At 40.1% G+C, this 14724-nt stretch overlaps 1 protein-coding gene across 2 annotated transcripts; it reads left to right on the forward strand.

Annotated features, from left to right (window-relative positions):
- The first annotated feature begins 1608 nt into the window (after window positions 1–1608).
- Window positions 1609–14095, forward strand: kras (v-Ki-ras2 Kirsten rat sarcoma viral oncogene homolog). 2 transcript variants are annotated; one of them, XM_017423038.3, is made up of 6 exons: window positions 1611–1911; window positions 4227–4344; window positions 5257–5435; window positions 6366–6525; window positions 9049–9173; window positions 11880–14095. In XM_017423038.3, the coding sequence occupies exons 2-5, from the start codon at window positions 4234–4236 to the stop codon at window positions 9166–9168; spliced, it is 570 nt and encodes a 189-aa protein (XP_017278527.1). In that variant the 5' UTR covers window positions 1611–1911; window positions 4227–4233; the 3' UTR covers window positions 9169–9173; window positions 11880–14095. The 2 variants fall into 2 exon arrangements, with proteins under 2 accessions (XP_017278529.1, XP_017278527.1); XM_017423040.3 differs by lacking the exon at window positions 9049–9173 and having other exon boundaries at window positions 1609–1911.
- Window positions 14096–14724: the final 629 nt, after the last annotated feature.

Below are 14724 nucleotides of genomic sequence, written 5' to 3' on the forward strand. Positions count from 1 at the left end.
CCAAGATCACTTGTATGTGTTTCTGGTAGTTGCTTATCTGTTTAATATATTCTGCCAGAGACTGGAGATGAAATTAGTCTGTATGGTTGAATGTGACACACTTACATGATTTAATTTTAGTAATTAATTAACCTTCAGTTAACCAGGATGACCCTAGAAATTACCATCTCTTTTTCAAGGGAGACCTGGTCAAGATGGCACACCATTACGAAGTTACAAGCAGAAAATTAAAATCAAAATGTGCTAAATAAAGCATCCAAAATCAACATACTATAAGAACTAAGTCCAGTTTAAGAATAGCAGGTGCACTCCCCAATTACAGAAGAATTTTCCCCCTAAGAGACATAAACATTAAAGGTCTGAATATTATTCTACAACCAAGGCACAAAATAAGAGAACACTGTTCTACCAAATTCAGAAAAAATCCTGGGAAATCTAAAGAGAAGGCAACTCAAAGACCACAACTAACACCAGGTCTTTGAATGAGTTCAAACTATACAGAAATATGAGGGAAGATTACCCAGTATAGCTTTGCACATAAAAATATGCCAATGTTGTTGTCTCCTTAGGCCAGTGATGTGCAACCCTGGTCCTCGAGGGCCACCATCCTGCACGTTTTAGAGGTTTCTCTGCTCCAACACACCTGGTTTCAAGCAGTGGGTGACTGTCAGGTTGTTAGAGGTGATTCAACCGTTGAATCAGGATGGAAACAAGTAAAACGTGCAGGATAGTGGCCCTCAAGGACTATGATTGCACACCTCTGCCCTGGTCCAAAAGAGGACCAGGCAACCATTGCCAGTACAAATTTATTTTATGATGAATTTGCTATGAAATGTAAAGAACTATGTCTAAAGAAGCAGTGTGCATGTAAATAATCCGCCACAGTCAAGAACATTTAAAAATGCAGCCTGAATGAGGTTTATTTCAATTTAAAAAAGACTAATTTAACCTTTAATTTCTCTACTAAATGTCAATATTCACTCCATCATCCAGTCAGTTTGTCCAAATATCTGTAGGATGAAACTCCTTCCATAAAGTCTCCCACTTCAGATGCATTTTACTCACAGAGAACTTCAACTCTTATGTTTTTATTAAGTCTAATTTTTTCCTGCGCTGGATCTGCGCATCCCTGCGTTCGTGTTGCGCAGCCGCAGCCCCCGCGACAGCGCGCAGGAAAACTGACAGGGGACTGCCAAATCACGTCCCTGCCCGGGAATGACGTCCCTCCAGCGCATTCCAGTTATATTTAGAGCCTTTAAATACTGGAGTCGCCCCCTAGGCTTTGTTGACTCTGCAGCAAGCGGCGGGCGAGAGCGCTGCCGGGGCACGAAACTGAATCTGTGTGCCCCTACAGTATCACACAATGTCACACGAGGTGAATAAAAAGCAAACAGACACAGTGGTTGGTTTTAATGAACAGGAGAGGTCTGTGCGCAAAGGGCGCGTTAGAGCAGGACGCGCTCCGAGTTGGAGACAGAGGGGGGGCAAAGCGCTTGTAAATCAGCAGAGGAGCGCACACAAGGGCTCTTATTGCGACACTCACGGTTGACTGGTTTGACCCAGGCCGGCTAGGCTTTCTGGGTAAAGTTGCTGCCCTTGGTATCCGCCCATATTGTCGGATCACAGCAGGCCACACCGAGCAGCAGCGGCAGCAGCAGCAGCTAGGCCGGGGGGACGCTGGATCAGATGGAAAGTTCAATCGATTAATTTCTCCACTTTGTTCCCCCCCCATCCCTCCTCCTCCACCACCCCTTATCCCCCCTTCTTACATGTTTTTTTTTTGCTCCCGAAACGACTTGAATGCGGGCGTTTTTTGAAAGCGAGAAGTAGGAAATGCGGAGATCGTGCGGAGCGGGAGGATTTCTATCTGAGTGACTCTTTCTTCGGACGCGGAACTCCGGTCGCTAAAAGGTAAAACAAACCCGACGCGACGCTTTCATCCGCGCTGCCCCCCTTTGCTTTTTATTAATATTTATCTCCCCTCTTCGCCCCCCTCCCCCTTCACACACTCAATAATAAGCCTGGCTTTTGAAACTTTGAGCGTAGCAGCTAAAGTTTTTTTTTTCCTCTTATTTTTTTATTTTTAGACCAAACTACGCCCAGTTGTTACCCGTCTGGCCCAGCGCTGCAGACCTTTGCTAGCACGTCGACGGCGGTTTTCCTTTCCCCTTTTGAATGAATGATATCGGCTTTTTTTCGCCCGAACAAAGCCGATAAACGCAGTCTTTTTAACTATTTTTGTCAAACGAGACAGGATGGTGTGCTGTGAGTTTACTTTTATTTTTTTTTTTCCGCTTGTGTTAGCGACCTCCGACAATGCTAAGCTAGCTAACAGCAGAGCCGCCCGGCGCTCCGAGGTCTTCCTCCTCGGCCGGGATTTAAATCAATTACCTCCTTAACTTCTTTCTTTCTTTCTTTCTTTCTTTCTTTCTTAAAGTCTACCCCCAGGTGTCCTTGTCTGGCTTTCACTGTAAAAGCCTGGCATGCTTTAGCTGAGCAGCATTGTGTTTATGTGGCCGTGCTAATCAATCTCCATTAGTCCCCTCGTCGGGCAGCGCTCAGCTATCGAGTAGTTTCTTTTTTGTTTGTTTGTCTTTTTCCATTATGTGGTTTAGTTGATGTTTTAAATGAGAAAAGGAGTCACACCGTCGTGTTGGTGCAGTTTCCAGAACCCAGCTTTCCATTTTAGGTCCACAGCAATGACCGTGTGAGGCCGCAGGAGCTAAACCCACAAGGAAAATGTAAAGTTTTCTTCTTCTTTTTTTTTTTAAATTTAAAACTCCCTCTGCTGCTCCAGAAATGAACACAAAGAGGCTGTGTTCCCCTCCCTGAATACATGCATCTGCACAAGTCCTTTTTGAGTTGAACATCCTCCATCACCTACAAATACATTAGGAAGTGTGGAAGCTGGTGCACTTTCTGAGCAGGAGGAAAGTTTTCTTTTAACCCAAATAGCCACTGCTTTATGTAGTTTTTGTCTGTTTTTACACATGGAGTCAATATTTAATGGCTCTGCTGTGTAACTTTTGAAAAGGCCAGCTGCTCGTATTGATGCATGTTGATCCACAAAGCAGAGAGCCTCACAGCTGCTTGTCAATTTAGGAGATTTAATGTAATCTTATAGATTTATGCCTGCGGTTACATTCAGCTGCTGAGACTGTACTATTATTTAAAAAAAATAGGCCTCAAAGTGCTTCTGCATTCAGGCATTTACTTGCCTGTGTGTGTGCTAAGTTCACAATTGAGCATTTTCTAAATTTAGTCTATTTCCCCCCCCTCACATGTTTTTATAGTATAATATTTAACCTCCTGTGTGGAGAGTTTTTTTTTCTTCAGCATTTACTTAAAATTTTCCTAACTTCAGTTTCATTTTTTTCATTCTTCCTATTCAGATTAATCATCAGTTGTCTTTTCTTGTTTAACCCCGCAGTGTGAAATCTGAATTTTTCCAATGATTCAGCAGTGTTTCGAACAGTCTGCCTGCCAGTCCCGAGCGCACGCTTTTCACGGTTTGACAGACAAAAATAACAAACACTAAATTGGACCTGGGAGCGCGTGCTTTAAAAGTCCTGGAAATCTTTTTAAAAACAATTTATTTGCGAATGTGGATTTAGGATTTGTTTTAAGAATAAACCCTTAAAACCACTTGAATCTAACTGCTTTGCTGTCATAATAAATCGCTGTTTTATTGAAGCTATCTTTTTAGATTGTTTGCAGAACTTCTGAATTTTTGCTTTTAACTGAACTGTAATAATTTTTAGGATAAATGCATTTCATTAAAGTGGACTAATGCTTTTATAATTCATTGCTATTCAAGTCATTTGGATACTATCTTCCATAATCAGTTTATAAATGATGCAAAGTTTATTTTATTTTCACTAAAGCATTTTGGATCTATGTTAGGTTTCCTGTTTATTTCTCACCCCTCTGTAAATAATCCCTCAACGTAGTTTTAGTCCTTTATGGCACGCTAACATCTGATTATATTCTCATCTTACATTCACGTTACTTAGTTGCTACAGTAAGATGCTGAAAACGCTTCGAAATTTACTTTGAAAACACTTGACTTGGACTTCAGTAAAGCTGCAAAGAGCCCATTTGTTTCGAGGTGAAAGCATTTAGAAGATATATTCTTCCTTTCCAGGTTCTGGGGATGCCTCGGGTGAATCCATGATGTGACCGTTTGTGTAAATATGAAGTAAATCTTGTTTTTTTTCATGTTTCAGGTGAAACATGACAGAATATAAGCTGGTTGTGGTGGGAGCTGGTGGCGTCGGCAAGAGCGCCCTTACTATCCAGCTCATCCAGAATCACTTCGTGGATGAATATGACCCGACGATTGAGGTACAGAAAACTTGTGTGTTTTTATGTAAAAGCATATTCACACAACTGCTTCTGACATTTTGCTTATGTGTCAAGATACAGGAGTACAAAAAGAAAAACACACACACACACACACACACAAAGAAACTCTTAAAAGCTGGAACTTTGCAACAGGCTCTACTGGTTTTAAGTAAAAAAGACACCAAACAGGTTTATAATGACTTTCCATACCTGGCAACCTGCCCGGTTTCTCAGAGAGCCGTTCTGTGGAGTGTGAACAGCCTCATCATGATTTCAATCAATTATTGAGACGCTGCAGCAGGTTGGGGCTCTACTGTAGATTACCAAGACACAAGATAGCATCTGAAAGTATGGCTGCTCATTGGACGAGTCCGTAATTATTTCTCTTGGATCCAGTTGAATGTAGCCATCAGTGCGATGAAAAAAAAACAAAACAAAAAAAAAAGCGGGAGTACTTTGACACTGACTGGAACCTCGTTGTAATTTGAGCCCTGCCAGAAAATAGAGTGCCCCTCTGCAGCCGGAGAGGGGCAATCATTTAAGTGGTGTCCTGTGGCGTCTTTGTAAACACGAGATGGCAATAATTAATACTGTCCAGATGGAACAGTGAAAAAACAGCTTTTTTTTGTTAATCAAAAAGATTGATATAAAGATAGATTATTAAATAAAGTTGACATTTACTCGCAGTTTCATTATTTTTCTGATCACTTTACTGTGGTGTACAGTTATCCACTCATTCCCAGTGCTGCAAAATTATATCCTGACTCATAGAAACAATACTTTACTAATGTTTAAAACGGACCTAAAGTGTAATAAACTCTGTCTTATAAGCTGTGATTCCTTTTTTTTTAACCTACTAATGGGATTTCTGACATCTTATCGTTTTTTTTTTTTAAACATTGACGTTTCCAGGACTCCTACAGAAAGCAGGTAGTTATCGACGGGGAGACGTGTCTGCTGGACATCCTCGACACAGCAGGTCAGGAGGAGTACAGCGCCATGAGGGATCAGTACATGAGGACAGGGGAGGGGTTCCTCTGTGTCTTTGCCATCAACAACACCAAGTCCTTTGAAGACATTCACCACTATAGGTTAGTGAGGAGACCAGCCGGCAGAGCTGCTGCGAATCTTAGTTTAGGTGAAGTAATCCTGAAAGGGTTAAACTGAAGGCAGCTGACTTTTTTCTTGCAGTTTAAAGCTTATATAAATGTATAAGCTTGTATAAACTTTGCAACTTTCAGCTTTGAATTGATAAGTTTCTTGGTTGAGAAGCGAAACGTCTTCAAGAGTTCAAAAAAAGAAGTCCAGTTGGCTGTAATTTCATTTATAGGGATCTCGATGACTGAGAATTGACACCAGAAAGGCTATTTAGGTTTTACAGAAGGTGCTTTTAAATGTTATCTTTAGTTGCAGCCTTCAGCTAAAGTAAAAATGATTATTTTTTTTGACGTATCGAATTGGAGAGCTTTACACGTAAGGCCAACAGTCTGCTGTCAGGACCATCTGATCATCTGTTTCTCCTCTTCCATCAATGCCTATTTTCTGCTTTCTAGACAGTTCATTCAATTTGTAGAATTTAATTTTAATATAAAACAAAAAAACCCCATCAAACTAGATGCTGTCATGGCTACTGTGCCAATAAAAGAACAATTAATGAAGAAATTATTTGCAGTTATGGGTTTCTTTGCTAGTGCAGCTCGTTGTGCCCCTAAAAATGTCCTCACCCTACATTACAAAAAGAAGTGGGACACGCCTGGGACCTACGCCTCGGGACGATGCAGGAAACCGTAGGGGTAGGGCTAAACTGTAGGAAGAATGGGTGAAATGGAAATCCCCCTAACTAAGCTGGGACTAAATCCTGAACTAATATTCAAACACTTTTTTTGTTTAATTTGTTGAAAGTGTGTAGAATAGCAACGGTCCATTCTTCTCTGCAGAGTTATGTCCTTTTGCATCTCTTTTAGTAGCATTGGTGTAAAGGAGTCCATTTTCTAACCACTGCAATGTTTTCGACCATCCAGAGAACAAATAAAACGGGTGAAGGACTCTGAGGATGTCCCCATGGTGTTGGTGGGGAACAAGTGTGACCTGCCGACCCGAACGGTGGACACAAAGCAGGCTCAGGACTTAGCACGTAGCTACGGCATTCCCTTTATCGAGACCTCAGCCAAAACAAGACAGGTGAGTGTCCGCCCATGGCTGCCTCCGTCCTGCTGCTCAAATTCATTTGAAATACATGTTTGTTTGTTTTTTTGTTTTAATCCAGAGAAATTCAGATCTGTGTAATTTCGACAGGTGTCCTTGGGAGGGATTTATAACCTTTTTTGCAAGAAATGTGATTACATCATGTGGTCCTGTTGATTTGTGTCACTTTTTCTATCTCTAATGGTCTTTTTTATAATAATGTTGCTGGGAAATTGACCAGCTAATGTGTTGAGCTTCATTAAATCCTCTTTGGTTAATTGAATTTTTTATTTATGGGGGATAATGTGATCGTTGCATGCTACTTTGTCACGGGTATGTGAAATTACATCATCATTAGGCCCACCTGCAAAGGGTCCCGCACAATAAATAATCAGCAAATCAGTTAATTTGTGTCAAGGTGTCTGCATGAAAGGACAAACTGTCGGTAATTACTCGGCGGGTTAATGATTCTGCTTCCTGGTCACTGGCTGGGCGCTGGAAGATTTGCTGTGGTGTCACCTCCTGTGGTGTGTGTGGTAAGCATGGCCTTAGGAAGCTGACTGATGGAGCCATCTATAAACACATTATTCCTGGTTTCCTACCTGGGGAGGTGAATCACGGCTCTTTCTGGTGTGGGGGAAATTAATGCCACAGTGACTAATTTCTCACAGCTCTGTCCACCCACCCCTACCCAAGTGGACCAGTAATTTCTGTCCATGTGGTGCTGTTTCTGTCCATCAGGCAACTGTCCCTTTCATTGGGAGCATATTGGCGTTTTTCCCGATCATTTCTTTTGACTTCTCTGGAAACTTTTTTTTTTTCCCTCTATTGCACAACACATAAATGAAACTGCAAATACATGCACTCATCACATGTATTGGGCTCAATTAAAGGGATATTTCACTCAGGTATTCATCTGTTGCAGGCTTGGAAAGTGTTTGTTTCTGAAATTTAATATAAAATGGGTTAGTAATTTTATTTGAAAGCCCTACTAAAGATTTATTTTCCTTAACAAAAGGCAATGGCCATCTTGATCTTGCATATCTTTGTCCAGGGATCATGTGTTGGGATGTTTGTGACATTATTTTAACTTTTTGGTTTTATTGTCACAAGCCTCTGAGGTCTCCGGTGGGTACGTGGAGCCAAACAGGACGACCTGTAACTTTTTATTTATTTATTTTTTAAACATAGTTCAACATTTTGTCCCCTACAACCCCAAATTTTTGTTTGTGCCTTTCTGAAAATATTTTGGACACTGAATCAGTCTGAAGCTGGTGGCCTCTCCATCATAGCTAAAACATTTTCGGTCCTCTGTGCTGCAAACGTGGAAGTCCAACCTGTGATCCCGTACGACAACATCGGTAAAAAGGGGAATAAATTTCCTTCCTTGTGTGTTTGAGCTGCTTAATCTGCGGTGAGAGTTGGTGCAGTTTCCTTCCTGACGTTTTTACAATCCTGTATCCAGTTTGTAAATGATGATTCAGGTTTACTACTATACTGATTTATTTCAGTTTTAAAATACTCTCTGTACTTTAGGTTTTTAGTCTTTTTTTCCTTAAAGTTTCTTTTTATCTTCTGTTGTCCTCCATCATTCATAATGCAGCTTAAGAATGTTGTGCAACAGTAATAACTGTCCCTGTGAAACACACTGAACTGTACAAATTTCCTTTTTTTTTTTTTTTTTTAGTTTGAGGAATTGTTTCAGCCCTAAAATTAACGTAATATCTTGCTCTCGCCACAATCAATTTGTCAGTTTATGTAAATTACAAAACAATTGTAAACTATTAACCAAATCTTACAAAACAAGAACGTGGCACCGTACATTTATTACCCTCACATCAGTGAAGCAAACGTCAGAGGCTGAAGAGAAAATATAAGCTGTGCTATTTAAACAAAAAAAGTAAAAAAAAAAAAAAAGAGGCAGTCTCTGACAAATAAATCATAAAAATGTAAAACTGAGTGGGGCAGCCACACCAAGTAAAACTGCAGAGAGCCTGGGATTCACAGAGATGATTTGTGTCCTACAGCGGACCTTCAGATGGAGTTTTCAGCTGACGGCTTTGTTCTCTGATATGACTGGAATAAAAAATAAATAAATATTGTGTGTTGCAGCTCTAATCTGAGAAATAAAGGCGGAAAGTGTACGAGAAGCCCTTAAAATGCAAGCAGTAAGAAGCCGATGTGGCGAGCCGTTCCAGGCAGACGGTAACGCCGTGTACCAAGGCGGAACTTGAGCAAAAATTGATTTTCACCACTTTCTTTAGGAAGAAACGGTCAAATCCTTTCCAAGCCTGCAAAGTGAATGTTCATTCTTTGTTTACTTCATTCTCTTACAGTGATTAACAAGTAACACACACTACACATTTCAAGAAGACTCACCCTGAAACAGACCCCTCGTCTGTTTTAGCTCTTTGTGTATCTGTAGGTTATAACACGTGGACCCGTACAGTATGACNCCCCCCTTTCCCCCTCCCCCCCTGCATGCCTCAGCATTGAGGAAAGTTGTGTCTTATACTGCAGAGAGTGGAAGATGCCTTTTACACTCTGGTACGGGAGATCAGGCAGTACCGGCTCAGTAAGATCTCCAAGGAAGAAAAGACTCCCGGCTGTGTCCAGCTTAAAAAGTGTGTTGTGATGTGAGAGGGGTAAGTGTACGCAGCCGCGCACCCACCAGCTCTGTTTGTGTTGTTAGCGGGGCATCTGGAGGAGGCTGTGGAAGAAGACAACCAGTGAGAGCTGGAGCTTTTTTTTTATTTTTAAATTTTTTCAATGTTCTCAAAGCTAACCTGCTGGTTTCTACGAGGGCTGCGGTGAGGCTCTAACGCCAGGCTGAGAGGTTTTCTTCTTCTTTCAGTGTTTCTGTGTATCATAGTCGATTATGATCCGAGGCCATTTTCACACTGAGTTCATTCATTCAGTCTGAACAACTTTGATTGACCCAGGCTTGGGTGCTTTCAGACACATCTTTTTGCTTTTTCCTTTCCTCGTGATGGTGTACGGGTGAAACTTTTGGTCTCTATTTCTTTATAAAAAATACATTCTTTATAATCAAAGTTGAGGATAAACCATAACCAAATTCAGACTAAGCTATCAGTGTGAAAGTGACCAAAACGGCTGAAATTAACACGAGCTCAGGGGTTTGGGCTGGTTAGTCCTCACGGGATGAAAGGATGTTGTAAATGTGGGTCTAAATCATACTGAAATGTGTTTTAACAAGAAGTATGTATTGTTTTTTTCCCCTGTCTTTGTGACAACCTGAATTCACATTATTTTTGTTTCCTAAACAGCTCTTTGCAGATTATCATCACTTTGTTTGCACTGTGTCGACCAATCACGTTCTTTCAGTCGTGACAGCGCAGCGTCAACATGGCACTAGCTGCATTGCCATAAAGCCTTTTTCTTTTTTTACTTCTGCCATCCAGAAGTCTCATTTTAACGTCTCAGTAATCTGACATTTTATTTGAATGGTGGATTTACATTTCATTTATTCTTTATTTTACCAGAAAGGTCCCGTTCAGATAAATCCTCTCCTCTTATAGGGAGCCCTGGTCAAGACGGTGGCGTCGTTTTAAGTTTTGTGTGCTCGCCATTTGTGTGTTGATGTTATTCAAAAAAAGAGAAATTGGCTCATGTAACTGCAGCTACTGCTCGCGGTGTTGTCAGACATTGATGGTTTTTTATTTTAAAATGCATATTTAATTTGCATCATCCTTCATTGTCCCTCCTCGCCTTCAGTGGATCCCTGTCACTGAGGTGGCTTCTCCTTCGTTGGAGACTAGTACGTGACTCCAAATCGTGAGAAATCGTTAGAAAACAAGCAAAATTCCTGTTGCAGTCTCACTGAATTCTGAGTGTCTGTGAGCAATTCGACCTCAGTTTGCACAGTTTTTTTTAAAAACCACAGCTTATTTTTGTTTGGACAGATTGTAAAACTGCATCTAAGGCCGAACACATTATTTAGTTGCCCACCTCCTCCTCGGCCCGCTTCGTGCCCAACTTGGCAGCTGCTCCCATCGTTTATGATTTAATCCACTGGGGTTCACTCTTAAAATGAAAATGGGCTGATTTGGACCAGTTTTTAATAATTATTTATCATCGATATGGTTTTTAGATCTGGACTTTTTTTTTTTATGTAAAAGGAGAACTCCCTCCCTCGGAGAAACGCGCACTCCGACTCTATCCATCCATTAGTTGTTTTTTTTTTTTGTTTTTTTTTTACCCACTTCTCCTCTTCGGGTCACGGGAAGCTGGTGGTTATCTCCAGCAGTCACTGTGAGAGGCGAGGGACACCCTGGACAGGTCGCAGGTACATCACAGGGACACGTAGAGACAAACGAGACAAACAACCATTCATGTTCTCACTCACTCACACCTGGGGAGGATTTAGAGTTACCACCGAACCTGACATGCTTGTTTTTGGTCTGTGGTGGAAACCCAAACTACCCGGAGTAAACCCACTCGGTGCACGGGGAGGACTGACTCTATTTGTTTCCAAATTTCTTTAAAGCGTGTGCAAAATTCAAGCGACAGGATTTTGCACGCTAGGACCTTCAGAGCTCTCGCGAACGTTTCGAGACATTTTGGAGACTTCTCATAAAGCGGTTCAGTGACACGCTGATATAAATGATTTAAACGAGTTTAAATTTGTAGATTTTTTTTTTTTCCTCTTCAGATTTAAGTTTGGAGGAGTAAAGGAAACCTTCAGATCTTTTAAAGTGGGGTTCTGCGGAAAGTTATATAAAAATATCTTCCCTGTTGTAGGAAGCTCTTTGAACAAACTCAGTTTGGAGAAATATTTTCATTCTGATTGGATCTGAGCTAACGGCTCCTCTTAGCCGCTGATTACTGCATCTTAAAACGGCTTCGATCTCAAACGTTTCAGAGCACTTATGTGAACGGTATTCATAAAACTTTATACAGCAGTGAATCTTATGATTATATACAGGCGTAAATAACAGCAGCAGCTAGTTGTAGCACCTCGGGTGCAGCCGGGGTAACTTGGAGGTGTAAAGGTTTAAAATATGGCCTTTTTTATCGACTGGTATGACATTTTAGAGATTGGAGATGATTAAAGATGACAGGAGTCAGCTGTCACCTCGGCCTTGTTCAGACTAGCCGTTAGCTCGTCAGTCTGATCAGATTTAAATTCTGTTTCCCAAACTGAGGTCATTCAAAGAGCTATCTGCAACAGGTAAGATATTTATTTTATGATTTTTTTTTTTCCCACAAAACCACTCTTCAAAAGATCTGAACTGCTGCTGTAATTTAAACATACTTTGTGTTTTAGAAAAAAAAACAAGGTTATTTTTTGCCCCTAACGACCTACATTTGTGTTTTGTTTTTGTTTCCAGGGCGTCGATGATGCCTTCTACACGTTAGTTCGAGAAATCCGGAAGCACAAGGAGAAGATGAGCAAGGAGGGCAAAAAGAAGAAAAAGAAGTCCAAGACAAAGTGTATACTCATGTGAATAACCCCCCTTTTTTCAAGACAGAGTCAAATAAAAGTTGAACAGTTCAAGTAATACATTTTGTACATCACACTAAATTATTAGCTTTTTGGTCATTACCCTTCTTAATGAATACTAATCCTGACCGGAATCTTCTGCCCTTTTTTTTTTATTTGGACTCAATAAGCTTCATTTTTTTAGTGTAGTGCCAGACGCTGGCGTGTATGGGTCTTGGAGCCGGATGAGCCAGATTAATATTATTATTTTTTTCTTTTTAAAACAAAATAGTGATAAATTGAAGTTAATGGCATCAGTAATAAGTTTTGACAAATTAATAATTATTATTCATGCGTCTCTGCTTGAAATGCCACAACCTGCAGATGTTCTTTTAATGCCCTTTTTGGAGACGGGATGCCAAAGAATGAATATTCATCCCGCTCGTGTAGACAGAAGCGATCTGAGGACGGACCAGCGTTCAGCCAGATGAGATCCAAATGTCCCAGCCACTGTGTCATTTCCCCCGTTCCTGACCTTTAGGTGTGACTTTGTTTTGTCACTGATACATATGCATGCAAACTCCTACTCTTTTCAGAATGGTTTATTACCCTAGTTAGCTATTAATTAATTGCTTTGTATTGTGTGGGGACTGATTTTTCTTTTTCTTTTTTTTTTTTTTTTCATGACTAAATGAGAAGAGATGTTTTTTTTCTTGTTCTTTCGTTTTGCATGCTTTGTGTCCTTAATGACGTGGGGATTGCAAACTGCCTCCAGTTGATACATTTACCAGAGCCAGCCAGGAGGAACTCGGACTCGAGTCTAATTTTCAGGTTTATATAAAGCATTCAATATTTGCTTTTGTGAAATTTTTTATTTTATTTTTTTTGATAACAAACTCAAAGATCCATCGTAATTTTTAATACTGTTTCGTCTGTTTGTTGCAGAAATTTAAGCCTCGTTCGACTCCACTGTGGAATTGTTTTTGAATGATTTTGAGGAAAAATAATTTCATTTGTTTTACTAAAAAAAAAAAACCCAACAACCTATCGACGCGCTCCCACAGGAGAGGCTTGGCATTGAATCCAGATGTTTGGTTTAAATGTAAAATTTGAGGGTTTTGTGTGCAAGTTGTCACTCTTTGTTTGCTTTTGAAAGCAGGACGCAAATTCTTGGTTGTAGGCTGTAAAGAAATATCGGTGTGGAGTTTTGGGAGGTTGTTTAAAATATTGTCCAAATGTAGTTTTAAATTGTTTCCCAAGCAGCTGTTTTGAAGCCCGTTAGGAGTAATGTGCAGAAACGTGGCCCGCCTTGCAACTGTAATTGGAATGGATGTTCTGTTTTTGGTTCAAGATGAGGCATAAATTGCCATAAAATGTGGTATTTCTTTGGACAATGTAAGAAATGAATCCTAGTTTGTCTCGTAGCTCAGCCCATATATCACCCCATTAACCCCACCTGCAGATTGTTTGCCTTTTTAGTTTTTAAGTTGAGGGCTGCATTTAGACATTAAAAAAAAACACGAAACCACATTTATTTTGTCTCAGATGCACAAAATGCTGTTTTTTGTGGGGAGGTGGCTGAGAGGCTATTGTCACAGAAAATTAAGATTTGATACATTTTGCTTTTTGGAGTAATGAGTTTTGACCCAGTTTATTATTACCTCCTCCTTTTTCATGAAGTCGATAATTAGCTGCTGCTGCGGTTTTAATTACGGAGCCCTCCTGTTAACAATACTGTTTAAAACGTAGTTTTACTGTAATGTTTGAAATGTTCCTCTTCCTTTTATTGCGTGCCAACAGCTGATTTCTGAAAATGTATCATTTATACCTGGATCGTATTTTAACAACCTTTGTATAGTTGTGATACTGAAAGGTGCATATTTTGTAAATTGTGCTTCATTGCGTCGGTGTGTCTAAATGAATGTTGCTTTAATGGAGTTTCGCTCCGCTCTGTGGATGTGATTAGAGTGTGTGTGACTGGGTCCAGGTCGGGGGGAGTGAATGAATGACCACTTTGCAACCTGCCTGTTGTAGAGCGGCGATCTGATCTCAGATGAGTCTATTTTTTTGCCATAAGTCTCACCACTCCTATTTAATGTGTAATAAAGAACAAAGTAAAGAGGATCCAAACTTCTCCTTTTTTTTTAATGATTTAATTCTCGTTGTGTCTGACTTTTCTGGGACCTTGAATGCACGTCTGCCATATGATCAAACAGCTGCAGGCGTTTAATGGAGAAGTCAGTCTGACTTTCCCAGCAGGTGGCACTGTTTACTTACTTCTGTTCGGATCACTGGGGGAGACCGGTTTAACTTTGGAAAAATGTATGTTTCTCTTTTTGGAAAAAAAAACTAAATGGCACTAAATATGTTTTAGGGAGGAAGAAGGATCTTAAAAAATGATCCAACTGTTTAAATCAGCTTACAGTATTCATATAATGGATTAAGGTGCAAAATTAATGTCAAGTTTATTATTTTATCAAGTGAATCTAACAGAATTAACTTTGTATACCTAACAAAGAGGGCGTGGTTACCCCTTTGGACTATCTTAATTTGTAGAAGACATATGCAAATACATGAACAAATTGGATTTATTTTGTTATAGTAACAATCAACCTGTCTCTCTTTTTAATTTTATTTATCAAATGTCTGTTCTTCCAGGGAGTCCTGATTAAAAAATCTGACAAGATGCAAAAAAAAAAAGTTGATGCAAGAAGTGCATAAGAAAGACAAATATACATAAAAAGCAAGGGTTA

Source organism: Kryptolebias marmoratus, linkage group LG11 (assembly GCF_001649575.2).
Source record: "Kryptolebias marmoratus isolate JLee-2015 linkage group LG11, ASM164957v2, whole genome shotgun sequence".
NCBI lineage: Eukaryota > Metazoa > Chordata > Actinopteri > Cyprinodontiformes > Rivulidae > Kryptolebias > Kryptolebias marmoratus.

Coding starts and splice junctions, on each gene's coding strand:
- kras (XM_017423038.3), top strand. CDS start 4,234: ATGACAGAATATAAGCTGGTTGTGGTGGGAGCTGGTGGCGTCGGCAAG. Junction 4,345..5,256: donor AATATGACCCGACGATTGAG/GTACAGAAAACT, acceptor TGACGTTTCCAG/GACTCCTACAGAAAGCAGGT. Junction 5,436..6,365: donor GAAGACATTCACCACTATAG/GTTAGTGAGGAG, acceptor TCGACCATCCAG/AGAACAAATAAAACGGGTGA.